General features: G+C 44.0%; 1 protein-coding gene across 3 annotated transcripts in view; it reads right to left on the bottom strand.

Moving 5' to 3' along the window:
- The window catches only part of UBXN7 (UBX domain protein 7), a 98,660-nt gene extending 88,429 nt beyond the window's left edge, over positions 1–10,231 (bottom strand). For all 3 annotated transcript variants that reach the window (XR_008794242.1, XR_008794243.1, XM_056127298.1), the window contains exon 1: positions 10,136–10,231. Coding sequence is in view for 1 of the 3 variants with exons in the window: in XM_056127298.1 (XP_055983273.1) it covers positions 10,136–10,208 (73 nt within the window). In the remaining 2 variants the exon portion in view is untranslated. The remainder of the gene's footprint in view (positions 1–10,135) is intronic.
- Between the last annotated feature and the right edge of the window lie 9,950 nt (positions 10,232–20,181).

The raw sequence follows: 20,181 nt of genomic DNA, 5'->3' as shown, positions 1-20,181 counted from the left end.
GACTCTTTAACAAATGGTGCTGGCAAAACTAGATAGCTACATGCAAAAAAATGGCAGAGAGGGCCCAAAGTATGTATCTCAAGAGGGCAGATGAGGGCGCAATGTGTGTAGGTAGCCTGGACAACACATGCATAACACACCTTTTATAGCGTATTTTTAAAAATAATTTATAATTTTAAAAAACATGATTTACAGAGTTATAGATAAGTTGACATTTAGGCATATAGTACTGAACTTTGTAATATGCAGCTTAGATCTCATGTTTTCAGTGTTGCTGAAGCTGTTTTTTGGATATATATCAAAATATACCACTACACCACTGCTATACTACTCTCCCACATCACGAGCATAACCAAAGCCCTGACCTCTATTCCCCATTACTTCTTTTTCTCATTTTATTCCTTCCCCACTTTATCTGTTTCCTTCTTTGTCCTTTTCCTCCCTAAACTCTGGGGTGAACAGAAACTACCTTTCCTCATCCAATATCCTATAAACCAAAGAAAAGTGAAATCATTCTGTGAAAAATCCTGTATTTGAAAAGGGGGAAGGACCCTACGGCACAAGGAAATGGCTTGGTGGAGGGATCGTAACTTTTGTGTGTGGGGCCGAGTTCAATATCCAGCAAAATCTCAGACTGCTGCTGAGTATACCACTGTGACATGCTGTGATACACTGAATGTATGATGCCCAGTACACTATAGCAGTAATGAAGGGAAGGGAAGTGGGAAAGAGAGGATAGGGCACTGATAAATCAAGTGTGCAGATTTAAAATATCTGTAAACTTATTTAAATGGGCTTATTTTGAAATCTGGGCTGGAGCGATAGCACAGCGGTAGGGCATTTGCCTTGCATGAAGCCAATATGGCCAACCCGAGTTCGATTCCTCCGCCCCTCTCGGAGAGCCTGCCAAGCTCCCCGTGGCGTATTCAATATGCCAAACACAGTAACAAGTGTCACAATGGAGACGTTACTGAGCCCGCTCGAGCAAATCGATGAACAACGGGAGAACCGTGACCATGATTTTGAAATCTATTTAAGATAGCGACAACAAGAAACCTTAAATAAAATAAAAATGCCATATATGCACTGAGTGTCATGAAACAAACATTTCTCATAAGCACAAGCATATCTGGAGCAATAGCACAGCGGTAGGGCATTTGCCTTACAAATGGCCAACATGGCCGACCCGAGTTCGATTCCTCCACCCCTCTCGGAGAGCCCAGCAAGCTACCGGGAGTATCTCCCCCGCATGGCAGAGCCTGGCAAGCTCCCCGTGATGAATTCGATATGCCAGACACAGTAACAACAAAGTCTCCAATGGAGACGTTACTGGGCCCGCTCGAGCAAATCGATGAACAACGGGAGGACTGTGACCGTGACTGTGATCTGGCCTGTGGCATAGATCTAGTTCCTAATTCACACACAGTTGTTTTCTAACTGTATCCTCACACAGTAGAAGAACCAAGAGATATCTCTGGGTCTTTTTAAGACCACTAATCTTTCTTAGGAGGGACTCCACCATTATGACCTCACTACCTCCCAAAGCCGCACCACCCCCTGGTATTCTCATCATACTGGGGTCAGGATTTCAATATGAATTTGGGAGGTGGAGAAGTACACAAAAATTAGGAACTCAACACTCAGTAAGCTACAACCTATGCCTGGAGTCATAATTTATTGTTTTGTTACCACAAATGCATCTTTTTAAACTTATTCTTAATATTTTCTTCTTTGGATCTCACGGTCATGGTCCTCCCGTTGTTCATCGATTTGCTTGAGCGGGCCCAGTAACTTCTCCATCATGAGACTTGTTGTTACTGTGTTTGGCATATCGAGTATATCAAGTATGTCGCGGGTGGCTTGCCAGGCCCTGCCGTGCGGGCGAGATGCTCTCGGTAGCTTGCCGGGCTCTCCGAGAGGCGCGGAGGAATTGAACTCGGGTCGGCCATGTTGGCCGCTTGTAAGGCGAACGCCCTACCACTGTGCTCTCGGTGTGCTAAAAGCACAAAGGCACCAAGGCTCCGAGCCCGCTTAAGACTACTTCTTTCCTGATATCACTCTCAATTAATGATACAATAGAGGAAACAGTCAAAAAATGTAATTCAGGTCATATTTCAGACCTAGCTAGAAGAATCAAGAGATATTTCAGATTTTCCCTTATGCCTACTATCTACATTATTTTCAGTGACGTAAGGAAAAAAAAAACACTTCTATCAGGAAAACAGAATATACAGCAGTCATAGTGATTATAAAAAGAAAGAAAAACATTCCTCTACAGACTCCTCCTTACTCCAGTGGAAGAAGAACACTAAAAGGGTTATCTCTGGGTTTTCCATTTCCCTCAGGAATGAAAACAAAGGAAACAACATCACTCACCAAGGAAATATGAATGGGTGGCAGTTATAAGAGATAAACGAAGGGTGCATGAGCTAGAATAGTGAATAGGTGCATACCTAGCGTTTTATACAACACGGTCCTCTTGAGCATCATGAGGTGCAGTCATGGAGGCTCCTGTGCATCGTGGGGTGGCTCAGGTATCCCTGGCACTGCTGGACCTAGCACTGCAGCATCCTTGGACCCTTGCCTTGAACCTATGGCCAACGAGGGAGAGAATGGCTGGTGGGGTCCATGAACTTCTGAGCACCATTCAGGAACCCTCTCCCCAAAACGAAAGAAATCAAGTAAAAGTCGAACTGCAACTGCCTCCATACTGGACTTTTCTGAGCATTCAGAAATAGAAAATCTCCCCTCCCTTTCTATCTCCTCCCTTTGCTCCTTTCCTTCCTTCCTGTGGGCTCAGAAGGCCATATGCACTGCTGGGGATCAAAACCTGGGTCAGATGCCATTGATTTTAAAAAATAAAATGGCCTCAGGACCAGAGAGCTAGTTCAATGGGCCGCAGTGCATGCTTTGCAGAGCAGGAGGTTTGATCCCTGAGTACTGCCAGGTGTAATTTAAAAAAAAAAAAAGTTAAAAAATTTAAAACCTGGGCTTATAGTATAGATGCATTCTTATTCTTACTCTCTTTGGGGGCACTTAATTTTTCTTAAGAAACTACTGGTGGGACCTGAGAAACAATTTAACAGTCAGAAGTGCATGTGTCAAAACTGACATTCAACCCTAGCACAACATGTCCTCTAAGCACTACTGGGTGTAACCCTGAAGGCACCTGAAGCACTGGTGGGTATAGTCCCAAAGGACCCCAAACACCCCTAGAATTGCCCTGGTGGCCTCCTGCCACACTACCTGGCTGAGCAGCACCACACCACTGGGCCATGCACAGAAAGCCCTCCAGGGCCCTGGTCCAGTTAGCTAACTATCTTTCAAATGACCCCAAAGCCCCTTATGCATTGTTTGAGAGGTTTCCCTGGCCTTCTCCCATCTTAAAACAAACAAACCACTATGAGACCATGAAGGTTATAAAATTCTAAAAGGTCCTCTTCAGGCCAGAGATAGCATTGGTGTTAAGGCACTTGAACAGCTGTTCAATCCCTGAACTACATATACTAAGTACTGCCAGGAATAACCTAAGCAGGAATAGCCCCTGAGCACTGTTGGGTGGAGCAACCCTTCCAAATAAAATTAGTGTCTTTTCCTACAAGTAAGTTTCAGAAGCACTGACCCAGACACATAAATATAACCCTACATAATTTTACTTCTTTGCATCTTCCACTTCCCATTTAACACAGAAATGGTAGAAAAAGATTACTAAAATATCAGAATTAAGAAAAAACAAAAACTTTGAATATTACACTGGTTTTCTATGGTGTCTACCTAGTACTTGAGATATCATCATACTCCTGATGCTTAAGTTTCCCACTATATCTCTGGTTTCTTTAGAGTTTTCTCAGCAATTTTATTTGCTGTCAGATATTAGTGTTCTTCTGCTTTGTACCCTGAAGCTTACACTATATTATCTCATGCAAGATGACATCTACTTTATAACTTTAGTTATATGACTCCTCAGATTTCACTTCTCTTTCTAGACACAACACTCATTTTCTTCTTAAACAGCTTAATTTGCAAGTTCCACAGGCAGAAACTCAACTAAAACTTAAACAGTTCTCTTCTCCCCAAACTTTTTAATTAACTCACACCTTCACAATAGTGCCCTCATATATGCACCTAGGTATTTCAGAATACTGTCACTATGAATCCTGACTTCTCTAGTAAACTCCTTACCACTTATTTCCACTTCTTTGCTATTAACTTCTTTCATGATATAATCTTTCTGAGATTAATGCAGTTTTCTAAGGCATTTCCACCCAATTATCTCTTCCGCTCCATTTACTGCTTCTCCCACTAGCTGTATTATATTTATTTGGAATCATCAACTCCCTATAGCAAGCATCTCTCCTCTCCTCTTCTCTCTCTCTCTCTCTCTCTCTCTCTCTCTCTCTCTCTCCTCCCACTCTCCCTCCCAGGTGTGTGTGTGTATGTGTATTTCTTGACTATTCATCTCTCTCCCTTTCCACATTTTCCTTCTGCCAAATACATACTTTAGGTTTCAGCTGCAGTATTTCTAGGGAGTCAGAGACAGTGAGAGTTAAGGCATCTGACCTATTTGCAACTGCGACACAGGTTTGAGTCCCCAGCACCACATATGACTACAAGGAGTTACTGCTGGGCACAGAAACAAGAGCCACTGAGCACTGACACACCCCAAACCCCATCCCCACAAAATAATAAAATCCAAAATATTTCTAGGCCCAGGAAAACAATGGCTCAAAGGTCAGAGCATGCACAGTGCCACGGGTTCAGTCCCTGGCCTATGTGGCATTCCAAGCACTGCTAGGGTAGTCCTGATGGCACCCTACCACTACCCCAACACCATGGGGAGCACCCACCCACACCACAGAATTATTTCTTCTGAGCAGGTTTCTTTTTAAATCTCCTATACTTTGGGCTAGGTGTAGCAGGTAAGGCACTTGTCTTGCAGACAGCCAACCTGGCTTCAATACCCAATACCCCATATGTCCCCCCACAAGTCCTGCCAAGAGTGATTCCTGAGTGCAGAGTCAGTAATAAGCCCACCAGATGTGGCTCCAGAACCAGGAACTTTTTTTTTTTTTTTGCTTTTTGGGTCACACCCGGCGATGCACAGGGGTTACTCCTGGTTCATGCACTCAGGTATTACTCCTCGCAGTGTTGGGAGGACCATATGGGAGGCTGGGAATAGAACCCAGGTCAGCCACGTGCAAGGCAAACGCCCTACCTGTTGTGTCATCTCTCCAGCCCCAGAACCAGGACATTTTTTTAAAAAAAAAACAATTCCTACCTTTTGTTATGCTCCTACCAGCTCCTTACCATTCTCCCGCTGTATTACAATATGTGATCATATTTGCATTAATCTTTTACGTTTTATGAGGACAGACTCCAGATAATGCTCACAGTTGTATGAGCCATGCTTGGCACAAAGTTATCTATCAATAAATATTGAACCATTTACAACGCAATGAAAGGTACTGCTTACCTCCTTACATTTCTGTTCAAACTTTATTATCACCTTTTAAATTTATTTTCAGAAAGGAGCACCAAATAAAGGTGTTGGGAAGATCCTCCCAGGATGGGAGAAGCATGCTGAAAGTAGACTATAAACCAAACATGATTGCCACTCAATGCCTCTTTTGCAAACCTCAGCACCCAAAAGGAGAGAGAGAACAAAAGGGAATGCCCTGCCACAGAGGCAGGATGGGATGGGGGGTTGGGGGGTGGGAGGGTACTGGGACCCATGGTGGTGGAAAATGGGCACTGGTGGAGGGATGGGTGTTTGATCATTGTACAATTGAAACCCAAGCACAAAAATTTGTAAATCTACAACTGTACCTTGTGGTGTTTCACTAACAAAAATTAAAAAAAAAAAAATGTAAATGATGGAGAATGAGCACTGGTGGAGAGATGGGTACTGGATCATTGTCTAACTGAAACCCAAGCACAAAAATTTGTAAGTCTACAACTGTATCTCATGGTGTTTCACTAATAAAAATTAAAAAATAAATAAATAAAATTTTAATTCTAAAAAAAATAAAATAAATTTATTCTCAGAATCAACACTAATCCAAGACAAATGTACTGATGAAAAAGAATATGAATGCAAGATGGCCACAAAACCAAATACTACATATAGCAATTTTTTAAAATTTCTATAATAAATATGCAGGGGCTCATTAAACAACTTTAAAAGATTCAACTAAAGTTCCTTCTACAACTCACAAAGCATTAAAGAATTCTAAGTTAGCAAACCTTGTATTCTTTATCAGACTCCACTTTCTATTTTCTCATATTTTGTCCTTTCTTTATGATTACCTGTTTAATTTTATCTCTTTAATAACTACTATATGTCCCCCAGCTCATGAATTACTGTGGAATGGGTGGGGAGGGAGAAGTAGAATGCTGGGGATGGAACCAAGAAACCCTCATATATACAAGGAATATAAACTGACCTAGGTCTCAGGTCGCCAATTTTTATTAAATCACTGCATTTTGTACAGTGTGACTGGATATCATCAAGTTACACTGGTGTTGATGGAATATTGTTATGGTTCAAAACTTTTCATTACATTGTTCTTTTGGAATTTCAGTTCTTTGAAGTATAATCGTTCTTCACGTTTTGAAAATATGACTAAAAACGTCTGATGAGTATCAAGGGAGATCAAACAGTAATATTATAAAATGTGATATTACTATAAAAAACATGATTGATTTTCTTACATAAATTCAAGGGCTGGAGCGAAAGCACAGCAGGTAGAGCATTTGCCTCTCACACGGATGACCCAGGTTCAATCCCTTCGCCCCTTTGGAGAGCCCAGCAAGCTATGAGAGTATCCCGTCCACACAGCAAAGCCTGGCAAGCTACTCCTGTCGTATTCAATATGCCAAAAACAGTAACAAGTCTCATAATAGAGACCTTACCGGTGCCCGCTAGAGCAAATCGAGGAACAACGGGAGGACAGTGCTACAGTGCTATGTAGATTCAAATGACTATAAAACCAACCATAATGAGATACTGCTTTTCAGTGCCATTATTTCAAAGACTATCATTTCTTTTAGCCATATGCTTACTCAAAGGGTTTGATCTGATTAATAATATAAAAGTAATTGACAATTTCAGAATTCAAAACTATGTCTACTATGCACACCGTGTAAAATCAAGTACATCCACAAGAATTAGAATATGTTGGGGGTGGAGCAATAGCACAGCAGGCAGGGTGTTTGCCTTGCACGTGGCCAACCCGGGTTCAATTCCCAGCATCCCATTTGGTCTCCTGAGCGTCAGCCAGGAGTAACCCCTGAGCATCTCGCCGGGTGTGACCCAAAAAGCAGAAAAAAAAAATAGAATATGCAAAAAAAATAACATTGTTATTTGGGACAATTTCTTTTTCCAAAATTACTTCATGTCCGGCTGATGTATTTCTGATAATTTAAAAAGATCAATAATTACTTCACTTAAAGATCTGCTCTATTTGATGAGAAATAAAATAACCTTTTGTCCTACGGTGTGTGTTCAGTGTGTGTGCGTGTGTCTGTATGCACCCATGCCTCTGTGTATGTGCATGTACATATTCTGCCTTGTCTCCAAGCAAGGCCTTCCACATGTACTTCCACTGAGCCCAAGACTTGAACTTTTTTTTCAATGTTTTTGCTTTTATCAGAATGTTAAGTTTCCAGAGACAAATCTTTTTGAGAATAGAGCTTTTAAGGTCAGTTTGATTCATTAGCTGCTTATCAAAAATCCTTTTATCACAATTTTTTAAATTTTAATTTTACCTTACCTTTTACCTTAATTTTATTGAATCATGATAGAGCATTATAAAATTGTTCATGATTGCATTTCAGTCATACAATGTTCCAACACCCAACCCTCCACCAGCATAATTTCCTAGCACCAATGTCCCCAGTTTTCCTCCCACTCCTTCAAGCCACTGCCTATCCCAGCTATGGCAAGCATCTCTCTCTTTCATTTTAGGCATTATGGTTTGCAATACAGAGTGATACTGATACTAGTTGGCAATGATCACCCTAGTTAAGAACTTTGAGTGTTGAAAGTGGTTAAAAGGATATAGATGACAACCTTTCAGCATCTTTTATCACAAACTTTAAATGTAAAATGTATATATACACAGAACCCCAACATTTTCTTTTAGATATGTGAAAATGGTTAAAGGATCTATTGTGTATTTCTCATGAACACTGTCTTGTTAAGAAAATTGTAAAAGTTAATAAATTCACAATACACTAACAACAACTTAAGGTATTTTTCCTTTTACACACTTCCAGATACCACTGTCTAAGAACAATCTCCAGCCTGATTAAGGAATAGGAAGGACTATGAACAGAAAACAACACATGTAGCCATAAACAAGACACGCAGTCAGAAACAGAACTGAAGCAACTGAGTCATTTCATTTCAACAGGCTTTGAATTTGTCTAACTGTTGCATTATATGAAATGTAAGGCTAACAGCAACAGCGTTCCTAAAGGGTAGTCAGCATGAAAAATTAAATGAAATGGGTGGCATTTTAAACCAACCAACATCTTAACCAACCAACCTTCTTCAACCATTTTACACTTGCTAATTTGCTCCTGTTCTGCATATTGGTACACAAACTAATTACAACCAGGGCAGTAGATCTGTGATTTCCAACCTTCTGGCACCTACAGATCTGCAACCCTTTGTAGACCAGTGGTTGAAGACCACTGTTTTAAACTAAACCACTTGCGGAAAATCCAAAGGAAGGTTGAATTATGGGGCAGGAGATAGGCTAAGTGGTAGGAAGGGCTCTCAAGTGTGCGTCCATGGGTTTAATTCCCAGCACAATATGAGAGAGAGAGAGAGAGAGAGAGAGAGAGAGAGACAGAGACTGGAGGAGGGGCGGGGCCGGAAGGGCAAATAGTCCAAAGGGCTGGTAGGCAAGCAGAATCCTGGTGGAGCTACACTGGGGCCATGAGGAGGGTGTGTCCCAACTACAAACAAAGAAGGATTAGCTACGGTTACTATTTTTATATCTGGTCTAATATTTTTATATAAAAATACTTAGTAAAATTCTTTTACCAGTAATTTTCTATAAACTGAATGCTGCAATATTAACATATACACAGTAATCTCATAATGTCCCCAGTAAGTGATCTGCTTAAACAGCGGAAAATCGTCAATCCAATCAAAAAATAGTCCAATCACCAAAGTCCAAAATATCAAGAAAAGTTTTTTCATTCCTCACTTCCAACTTCACTGTACCAAATGGGATGGATATTTCATGCATACATAGCAAACTGGGTACTACATCAAACAAGTTCTCGTCACAGAGCAAAAGGTAGACCCTGCTCTACCAGGATGAATACAGAACGGCAACCTGTTAAGAATGACTCAAAATTTTTCTCTGAGCGCGATCTTGCACGTTGAACTCTAGGTGTATTATTAACAAGGACCCGCTCTGCAGCTGGCCAATTACCAAAGCGCAGCTCTGCTAACGGCCGGGAACTAGCATCCTGACCTCCTTTCAAAATGGCAAACTCGAGCGGCCAAAGCCACCCGCGAGCAGCGAGCGCGCTCCATCACTCCCCGGACAACTTCACCACTCGCTCCGCCCCCTAATAACTCATGCAAAAAAAGTTGAGCCCCGCCGGGGAGACAGACCGGGAATTCTCGCCCGGCCCGGCCGCGGCTCCGGCGGGCTGAGGACCGGCGTGCGCCCTCGCGGGGGCCCGAGGAGAGGGACGAGGCCGGGGCTCCCGACGCCGAGGAGACGCCGCGGCACGGCGCTTCTCGCCCAGCACTCGGGCCTCCGCTCGCGCGGCAAGGCAGGAAGCGCCGGCGCCGACGTCCCCGGCTCGGGTCTTACGCTGGGAGACGGGCAACGCCTTCCCGCCAGGGCGGGGGTCCCCGCACTCCCCCGGGGCTCCGGCCCGCGGCCCGGGCGGGCGGGCGGGCGGGGAGGCGGCGCGGCGCGGCCCGGCCCGGCCCGACGGTTGGCGGCGGCGGGGGCGGGGGCCCAGGCGGCGCCGAGAGCGCGGCCGGCGGGGGGCGGAGAGGCCGTCCCGGGGCCCGACGCCGCCTCCTCGGGCGGGCCACCCCGAGGGCGCGCGGCGGAGAGGGAGCGGACCCCACCTCCCCCCTTCCGGTAACCGCGGCTCTTACCGGTGATGGCGGTGAACTGCTGGATTAACCCCTTCAGCGCCGAGGACGCCGCGGAGCCCCCGTGGGCAGCCATCTTACCGCCGCCGCCGCCACCGCCGCCGCCGCCGCCGAACAACAACACACACGGCTCCCCGCCCCCACCCCGCGCGCTGCGCAGGCGCCCTGCGCGCCCAGGCCCCGCCCCCGGCCCCGCCCCCGCGGCGGTTTGCGCAGGCGCGTCTCCTGGCTGCTCCGAGAACGTGCCCTCCGCTCGCGGGGTTGGCTGCTCGGTGGTTTCCTGCCGCCCCAACCTTTGTTGCTTCCTTTGCTGTCTCCCTCTGTCTCCCTCTCCGGACTCCCGGCTAGTCTAATAGAACGGCGTGGGTTCCGAATTTTGGACTGAAGCTTGGTAGTAGGCTTTTTGTGTCACAAACTTTATTGACAAACCCAGCTGCCCACCGCAGTTCTTTAAAAGAAAAAGACATTTACAGTTGTATGTCCCTTTGCTAGATTTCCTGTCGCTGCCCTCAAGGTAACAAGTCCCTCAAGACTGCTTGATTTTAAAAAAAATTAAAAAAAGGATTGCTTGGTTGCACCTTCCCTCCCACCTCTAACCTGTTTAAGTGTTAACTTACCCAAAGGAAGTGAAGTACCACAATCTTTGTGTGAGCCAAACAGGGCACACAATCTGACAAGATTTTACTACTGGCTTTGCTAAAAGGTTGTTCAACCTGCTTTGGCCCATAAATTTGTCAACACTTGTCTCCTCTCAGGATTTACTTTGTTTCCTACCTCTAAAATGAGGCAGTGTCTTTTATACAGTACAGGATAAAAATGTATGGAAATGGCATGGGGAAGATGTCCTCAAGAATAAGGGTTATTTCCACATTTGGGCTAATGTGAATAGTGCTACAATGTCCTTTCTGCATTGTGTTTTCAGACCCCAGAACACTGGTGAAGGGATTGGGACTCTATACACCTGAAACTAAATCATGAACAATTTTCTAACTCTCTAATTCACAATGAGTCAATAAATTTTTAAGAAAGAATGGTTACCCCTAAAGAGCAGTAGTGCAAATGGGACTATATTAAGTACTACATTAAGTTCACCACTGAAAGTCCAATTTTGTGATTCACTATACAACTGACCCTTTTAAATCAGATTTATTTTTCTCAACTCCTCTCCCCTTTCCTTCTGGTAACCCTTAATTTGGTTTTACAGTCTAACGGTTTAGTTATATTTTATTTGTTTCATTTCTCCAACATATCAGTGAAATAATGTGTTTGATCTTGTTTTATTTCACTAAGAATGCACTCTAACTTTATTCCTGTTTATGGCGTATGGCAGAATTTAAGTTCTTTAAATAGCTAAGGAGTATTCCATTGGGAATGTATGCCACACCTTCACCCAATGTTACCATATTAGTATGTTATTTAGATCACTTGATCACCTGATCCCTCGTTATTCATTGATTTACTCGAGCAGGTGCCAGAAACGTCTTCATTCATCCCTGTTGCGTGCTAGCGTAGCCCAATGGCATCTGTTTGTTCTAGGAACATGCAGAACCTCCAACCGATCATTCAGGGTCTTGACGAAGAAGTCTGACCATCTTGTAGGTGGGTGTCCACGTGATCTTTTGATGTCCTGTGGAATCCAGTCAGTAATGGCTCTAGTCCAGCAGTTGTCTGTAAACCTCATTACGTGTCCAGCCCATCTGATTTTTGATTCCTTGGCAAATGAGACAGCGTCCCTGATTCTTGAGCATTGATGAAGATCAGAACTATTCTATCTCTCATTTGATTCTATCTCTCATTTGAGTGAAGCGTGATATTCCAAGCATAGCTCTTTCGATTCCTCTTTGAGAGACCCAAATAGCGTTCTCATCCTGTTTTCGTAGGGCCCAGGTCTCTGAGGCATATGTTAATGCAGGAAGAACAGTGGAATCGAAGAGATGTACTTGTAGCTAGAGGTTCTTTGTCCTGTTAGTTATTTCTTCAATGCTCTTGAAGGCATTCCAAGCCGCTCTCTTCCTCCTGCATAACTCAGGTGCCAGGTCATTCATCATGTTGATTTCTCGACCTAGGTATATATAACTGTTACATTCGGAGATGGTGGTTCCGTTGAGAGCGAATGGAGCATCATAAACATTGTCTTCAAACATTGTTTCTCATAAACATTGTCTTCGTAAGATTCAGCTGTAGTCCTACCTTTCCACACTCACGGTCGAAGTCGGTCAGCATTTGTGCCGCTTGGCTGATGTTTGGTGTTATTAGAACGATGTCATCAGCAAAGCGAAGGTGGTGTAGTTGCCAACCATCTATCTTCACTCCCATTTCTTCCCATTCCAGTCGTCGCATGATGTTCTTGAGGGTGGCACTGAAGAATTTTGGTGAAATGATATCACCCTGCTGAACCCCTCTCTTGACATGGATGATTACTTCTTTGTAGAATGGTGAGATCCTGGTAGTGAATCCACAATACAGCTCACGGAAGATTCTGATGTATTGAGTTTGTATGCCCTGATTGGCTAGGGCTTCTATGACCGCTTCCGTCTCAACAGAATCAGAGACCTTCTTCAAATCAACGAACATTAGACAGAGCGGCATCTTGAACTCCTGAGAAACCTCAGTGAGCTTAGTAACTGTGTGGATATGGTCGATGGCATTGAATCCTTTTTGGAACCCGGCTTGTTCACATGGTTGTCCTTCATCTAGTGTTCTGCTAATCCTATTCAGGATGACTCGAGTGAACAGTTTGTAGATGACAGACAATAGGCAGATTGGGCAATAGTTGCCAATGTCGTGGATATCTCCCTTCTTGTATAGTAGTACAGTCTTGCTGGTTTTCCATTGGGATGGAACCTTGCATTCAGACAGGTAGCGTGTGAAGAGCTGAGCCAGTGTATTGATGAGTACTGATGGTAAGTTCTTCAGGTGTTCAGGTCTGATCTTGTCTGGGCCAGGTGCTCTTTGCTTCTTTACCAATGAGATGGCGTGTTGAATTTCGGAAGGGAGAACATTGGGAACGATAAATCCATCATGCGGAATGTGGTATGTGGGCAAGTGGACGTGGCTATTAAAGAGATCTGAGTAGAAGTCATGAATAATCTTCTCCATTGCCCTTCTGGAAGATATGATAGATCCATCAGGATGTCGGAGGGCAGTCATCTTGGTCTTATAGTTGGTGAAGGACAGGCGGGCATTATGAATGCTTTTCCCGGCTTCTGCCGCATCTACCAGCACCGCTGTTCTCCTGTCTTTGAAGTCATCCTTGATGGCTTCTCTGCATTGTTTTGCCAGCTCGGACGTTCGCTTGCGGTTGCCTGTGGCATGTGCCAAGCCACGTTGGCGAATAAGTTCAAGAGTGTTCGAAGAAAGGCGTTTTTTTGTGGTTATCTCTCTCTTGGCATTCCTCACACAATCATGGGAGTGCTGAATCATTCGATCGTATTGCTCATCAATGTTGTCAATGATGGCATCTTTCCATGTTGCCGCAACAGAGCCAAAGAGCTCCCAGTTGGTGGTCGTTCTGGGAGTTCTCTTCTTAAACTTTGCATTCTTTTCTTCCCATTCTGTGAGGTAGAATTTTGCACGAAGGAGACGGTGGTCCGATCCCGTTTGGAATTTTGAGACAACAGCAACATCGGTTAGGCAAAACTGCTGATTGAATATGATGTGGTCTATTTCATTGTGGAACCATCCACTGGGAGACTCCCATGTCCAACGTTTAGATTCAGCCTTTTGGAACTGTGAGTTACCGTGGAAGGTCTTGGTTGACATGATGAACTCAGTCTGTCACCCTGTTTGTTCCATTCTAGGCCATGGGTCCCGATATGGAGTTCATCAGCTGATCTTCTTGGCCCTATCTTGGCATTAAAATCACCGACAATGATCTTGTAGAAGGTATGATCTTCTTTATAGAACTTCTCCAGCTCCATGTAGAACTTCTCAATTTCTCTTTCACCATAATTGGATGTTGGTGCATAGACAACAAAGATAGAAACTGCTGGCAGTGAGCCACATCTATTCAAGTGTAATCGTCCTATTCAGGTTGTTAGGCATTCGAATGAATCAATGCTCGTGGCTAAGTTCGTGTTGACAAGGATACCGACACTACCGACACCTCTTTTGTCACATGTTCCAAGGAACAGTTCTTCTCCAGTGTCGAAAACGGCGTGATGTGATTGATGTCTTCTTGTTTTCGGTCAGACCAATGATGTCGTACCTGATCTTTTGCGCTTGTACCATCAGGTCCTCGATGGATGCATCAGATGCCAGCATACGTGCATTGAAAGTACAGACAATCATTTTTGTCTTTCTTCATTTGGGCAGCCTATTTCTGCCTTGGGATTTTATCAGCCTCTCCTTCAACATCCTTCTCGACTCTGCCGTATTCAGGGTCAGGGGAATGAGATCCATTTTTTTTTACTGGATTTGGCATATTGAATAGACCAGGGATAGATTTCAGGCTCTGCTGTGTGGGTGGGATATTTAAGGTACCCTGAAAAATTAAATAAATGTAAATAATAAGTCGTGCGGCCGCGAATGCAGCCGCGCACTCCCGGGAGCTTGGTGTGATAATCTCTGGATCCTGGCCGTTGTTGGGGTTACATGGCAGTTGGTGGGTGTAACTGTCTAGCTACTGGCAGGTCCAGTCCCAAACCGTGCAGGCTTGGAGATCTCAGTCCAGGGTCCCACACACCTGGGTTCCTCTGCCAGTTCTTTTATGTGTGAGGCTCATCCAAGTGTGTGGCGAGTGGTCCCAGCATGACCTTGGCTGGGGCCCCGAGGTCTTCAGCTGTCAGGCCCTGATGAAGACAGTCAGGCACAGGGTAGGAGACTCTGCCTTGTTCTCTCCCGGGATCTTGGTGTGATAATCTCTGGATCCTGGCCGTTGTTATTTATATCACAAATCACAAATCATCCTGTTATTCATCGAATGCCTCGAGCAGGCCCCAGTAACGTCTCCTTCATCCTAGCCCTGAGATTATATTCAAGTCTCTTAAGGAGAATGAGACCCATCATTGTTACTGGTATTTGGCATATTGGGTATGCCATGGGGAGTTTGCCAGACTCTGCCATGTGGGCAGGCTACATTCGGTAGCCTGCTGTTTGTCCAAAGTAGGAATGAGATAATAAGATGTCATAATAAGATGTTGCGCGGCCACGAATGTGGCCGTGCGGTTCCGGGAGCTGGTTTTTATAGTCTCTGAGTCTGGTTTTATAGTTATTTATATAATTTTGAATATTAAAAGTGGTATGCACTCAGTATGATCATCTCCTACCTTGAGGATAAAGTTGAAAAGTACAGTTAGGATCCTAGTTTCCCACCCATACATTTTGCTCTACATAGGAAAATAGCCCACTGAAACATGGGATGAGTCATCTCGAGATACCCCATGCTTGCGTCTGTGCAATTAAATAACCAAGTCAGGAACTGAGAGGTAATATAGTGGGTAAGGTACTTGTCCTACACACAATGTTATACCGGGTTCTGGATTTCCCGTTCACAGAGACCAGTTCCACAAGTGAGAATGCAAAAGCAAGAGAACCTTTATTGCTAGCCCAAGCTTCTTCCTATGTAGTGGAGTCTTGACAAGAACCCGAATCCAAGTTCCAGATATCATATGGTTACATAAGCAAAGTTGGCACAGTTGTTGGCTACAGTTGGCAGTGTTCCCAAGAATTTCGATGAAGCAGTCACAAGTCTATGAGCTAACTGCTCATGCTCACCTGCTGTGCCCAGAGATATCCTACTTATCATAGGATTGACTAGAGGAAATCATAGGGATTTCCAGCTTTGGCCAAAGATAGTCTCAGGCAATGTTTGGGGGGGGGGGGAACAGAAACTTAGGCCTACTACTTGTTTTGCTGAAGTGTTAGCCTGTCATGGCACATATGAGATTCTTTCTCGGCCTCACAACAGTCAACCCTAGATCCAATCCCTAGAACTGTGTATGGTCTCCCACCTGACCTCTGGCCCCATGAGGAGTGATTCTTGAGTATAGAGCTAGGAGTGAGCCCTAAGCACAGCCAGATGTGGCCCAAAAACCGAAGGGAGGGAGGGAGGGAGGAAAGAAGGAGGGAAGGAAGGAAGGAAGGAAGGAAGGAAGGAAGGAAGGAAGGAGAAAGAAGGGAAGGGAGCAAGGAAAGAAGGGAAGAAAGAAGGATCAAGTCAAATGAAGTTTTGAGAAGATATTGATGGAAAATAGGAAAGCAGAGAAGGGATCAAATGCATTGTCAACAAAGGAACAGTTGATCCTGACAATTTCTGGATACTAAATGGTTGTTTGTATGGCTTGAGAAAACTTGAGAGTGGTCAGGTTGGAAAGATACTTGCTTCATGTTGACAAAAACATACAAAACAAGGAGGGGAAATCCAGAGCAAGAAATGGTGTGATGTCTTTTCTAAAGACCTAATCTCAAAGATTGTTGTTATAACCAACCACACAAAACCAAACTCCTAATAAAATTGTATAACATCATTGACTACAAGAAGTAAGTGCAGTTGCTACTACAGCTCCATCAAATGGAGAAACTAACAATGAGGTGGTTAGCTATTTCCAGGCTCCTATAATTTGGATAAAGTGAAGTGATTAGGTTAATCTTGTGAAAAAGTGATAGATTAATCTTGTGAAATTCTGGTCAAAAAGATAGTGGCACAAGCAACTCATGAAAATATTCTATAAAAATTTTAAAATAAGCAAAAATAAAATAAGATAGGTGATTAATAAAACTACCTCGAAAGGGTTATTTTTAACTATCAAAGACTGAAAGATATTTATAATCATAAGAAAACATGTTTGAATATAGTTCCAAAATCATGAAGAATGTCTTTTTACTGCGTATATGTGTGTGTGATATTAGGGGTTGAACCAGGACCTTATGCTTTATTACATTCCCAACCTAAAAATTAGGTGCTTTTTTGTTTTTTAACAAAGCACAGATTATACTTAGGAAATAAATAGTGAAAATGCTGTATTTTGAATAATGCAAAAATTTAAAGGAGATAGTTCAAGGAGCTAGAATATGCACTTTAGTCTTCTTGTGCCGGGATTCAGGATAAGGAAAGAGAACACTCTTGTGATGCAAAAGTAAGAAATTTTATTGTTAGCTTGAGCTAGGGTTCAAGTCCCCACTGACACAGCAGCCTCAGGATAAGGACTCTGACTTTAGTTTTAGTGGACATTATATAGCATATGGTTACATAAGTTGCACATATTTTGTGGTCTAACAGTCGTTATTCTTGGCACACAAGCTACTGATATGGCACATGGTGGTTGGTTGGGCCCGCTCGCGGGTCCCGAGATTTGTCTTGTGATGATTGTCTCATTTTGGGGAAACTGCAACTGCCTGTTCCGAAACTGGGGCCTAGCTAATTACAAAACTTTTAGCAGCCTATTATTGTGTTTCTTTTGACAGTGTAACTGACCCAAGCATTATATTTTAAAACTTATTCTTTCACTCTGATACCACATGTTTCATCTGAGCACCATCAGTACCAATCCCCCAAACACTAAGCTGAGGTTTCTCTTTAGCATGGCAGGGTATGACCCCAAAAACTAGAGAAAAGAAAAGAAACTGATTTTACCACATGTTAAATGAAGTAAACCAAAAGAGGAAGGATAAAACCAAGATAATATCACCTATATGTGGCATTTAGAGTATCTGAATGAGAAAACACAATGGTTTAAGGGGATGGGGGATGACTAGATCACTTGGTCTCAAAGTATAGGGAAGAGAAGGAAAGACAATGAGTGGAGGGTAGAAGGGGAAGAGACAGATGAAAAGTGACAGGGAAGAGAGTGATAGCACAGTGGTAGGGCGTTCGCCTTACAAGCGACCAACATGGCCGCCCCGAGTTCGATTCCTCCGCCCCTCTCGGAGAGCCCGGCAAGCTACCAAGAGTATTCGATATGCCAGACACAGTAACAACAAAGTCTCCAATGGAGACGTTACTGGGCCCGCTCGAGCAAATCGACGATCAACGGGAGGGCCTTTACTTTACTTTAGGGTGTTAAGGAATGATAGAGCTAAATATCCAAACCACAGACTAAACAGCACTGAAATCATGAGACCCAAACTTAAAGAAGCAAACTTAAAAAGATGCCTGTTGAAATAGCAGGCCGGGATGATGTTGGGGCTAGGAAAGGGGACCTGAGAACACTGGTTGGGGGAAGATGAAACTGGTAACTAGATCAGTGAAGGAACATTATACGTCTAAAACCCAACTATGAATAGCTTTGCAAATCATGGTCATTTCATAAAATAAAATTTTGGGGAAAAAAGATTATTTAACATAATTAATGACAATAGGATAAATCGAATAAGAGGAATCATTTAATCAGATATAGGAAAAACCACTGGGACTGGAGAGCTAGCTCAACTGACATAGGCCTTGCATACAAGAGGGAAGAGTTGATCCCTGCACCACATGGTCTCCTGAACATCACCACAGGCTACTCCCTACACAGAGCCAGGAGTAGCCCATGAGCACTGCCAGATGAGTCTCCCCTCCAAAAAAATTATGCAGTCATAGATATGACTTAAAGAGCAGGAGATGATGATTTGCATCCAGAAGGCCCAGGTTTGATCCTCTGCAAACACCACCAGAAGAAACTGCCTGGTGCAGAGCTATGAATAATTCTGAACAGTGGATGCAGCCCAAACTATGTAAGAAAAAAAAATTTTAAAGATACATCAATATCCGTTCCTATACACACACACAAAATACTATTAGAGAAAAAATTTTTTTAAAATAGTATAGGAGTACTGTTAGTTGTTCAGCCATTGATTAAGCTGATTGAATTGGGCATAAACTCCACATTACTTTTTTATTTTATTGTATTACCATGAGATAGAGTTACAAAGCTTCCATGTTTGAGATTCAGCCGTACAATGCTGGTACACCTATCACTCCATCAGTGCACATTTACCACCACCGATGTCCCCAGTATCCACCCCCCCACGCCCCCCCCCCCCCCCTCACAAACATCCTAATCCTCATCCTGCCTCTATGGCAGACAGTTTCCCCAATACTCTCTCTCTAATTTTGGTCATTATGTTTTGCATGAATTTTCCCACCACTATTCAAGCCTACCTGCCAGGGGCAGTTGCTAGATAATTTAATTTTCATTGCTCATTTGAATATCATGAGAGCTTGCCTGGCCACAATTGTAAGTATAAATTTCTAGATTGTAAATGATTGGGTTCCAGAGACATCTCTGCGTGGCACTAATTCATTTTGGGATTCAATTGCGAGTCTCTGGGCCATAGTTATTGGTGTGCTAAGATGGACCCTGGAGGCAAATTGTGGGCGTGACAGCCAGTCTTCTGGCAGGCAGGGACCCGGGGAGGGACAGCCCAGGTCCTCTGCCACCATGTGGCATGAAGATTTAGTCCTGGAACCCGCATATCGAGGGCCTTGCTTATGGAAGCTCTTGGTCACTGGGATTCCATCTGGAGTAGGTGGGGAGACTGTACCCACTCCATCTGGGGTGCCCCTGGTGATATTGGCTTGGTATGGGGCCCTGAGAGATCTCCGGTACTGTGGTGTCTTCTGGGACTCGCTGCTGTGTCTCTGGGCCAGAGCTGTTGGTGTGCTAAGATGGCACGCAGAGACAAACTGTGGACATGATAGCCAGTCTTCTGGGCAAGCGGGGACCCAGGGAGGGACTTCTACCATAAGGCCTGTAGATTTAGTCCTGAACCTGCATACCTGGGCCTTGCTTGTGGAAGCTCTTGGTCACCGGGATTTCATCTTCAGTAGGCGGGGAGACTGCACCTGTTCCCTCTGGGGTGCTCCAGTGAAACTGGCTCAGTACGGGGCCTGGAGAGATCTCTGGCAATGTGGTGTCTTTTGAGACTTGCCTCTGTGTCTCTGAGCCAGGACTGTTGGTGCACTAAGATCCACATTACAAAATTTCAGCAGATTATATCTAGGTGAGATCCATCCTAGAGATAGAGGAGTCAAGCTGGGGGTATGGTGGCAATTTTGGGTTGTGGAAACAAGTGGCTGCTGGGGACTCTGCTTGGGTAGGCACAGGCCAACCCGCCCCATCCAATTT

This window comes from Sorex fumeus, unplaced genomic scaffold, assembly GCF_029834395.1.
Source record: "Sorex fumeus unplaced genomic scaffold, SorFum_2.1 ptg000063l, whole genome shotgun sequence".
Classification (NCBI taxonomy): Eukaryota; Metazoa; Chordata; class Mammalia; order Eulipotyphla; family Soricidae; genus Sorex; species Sorex fumeus.
The sequence above is the reverse complement of the archived record's forward strand: the minus strand, read 5'-3'. Positions and strand labels throughout refer to the sequence as shown.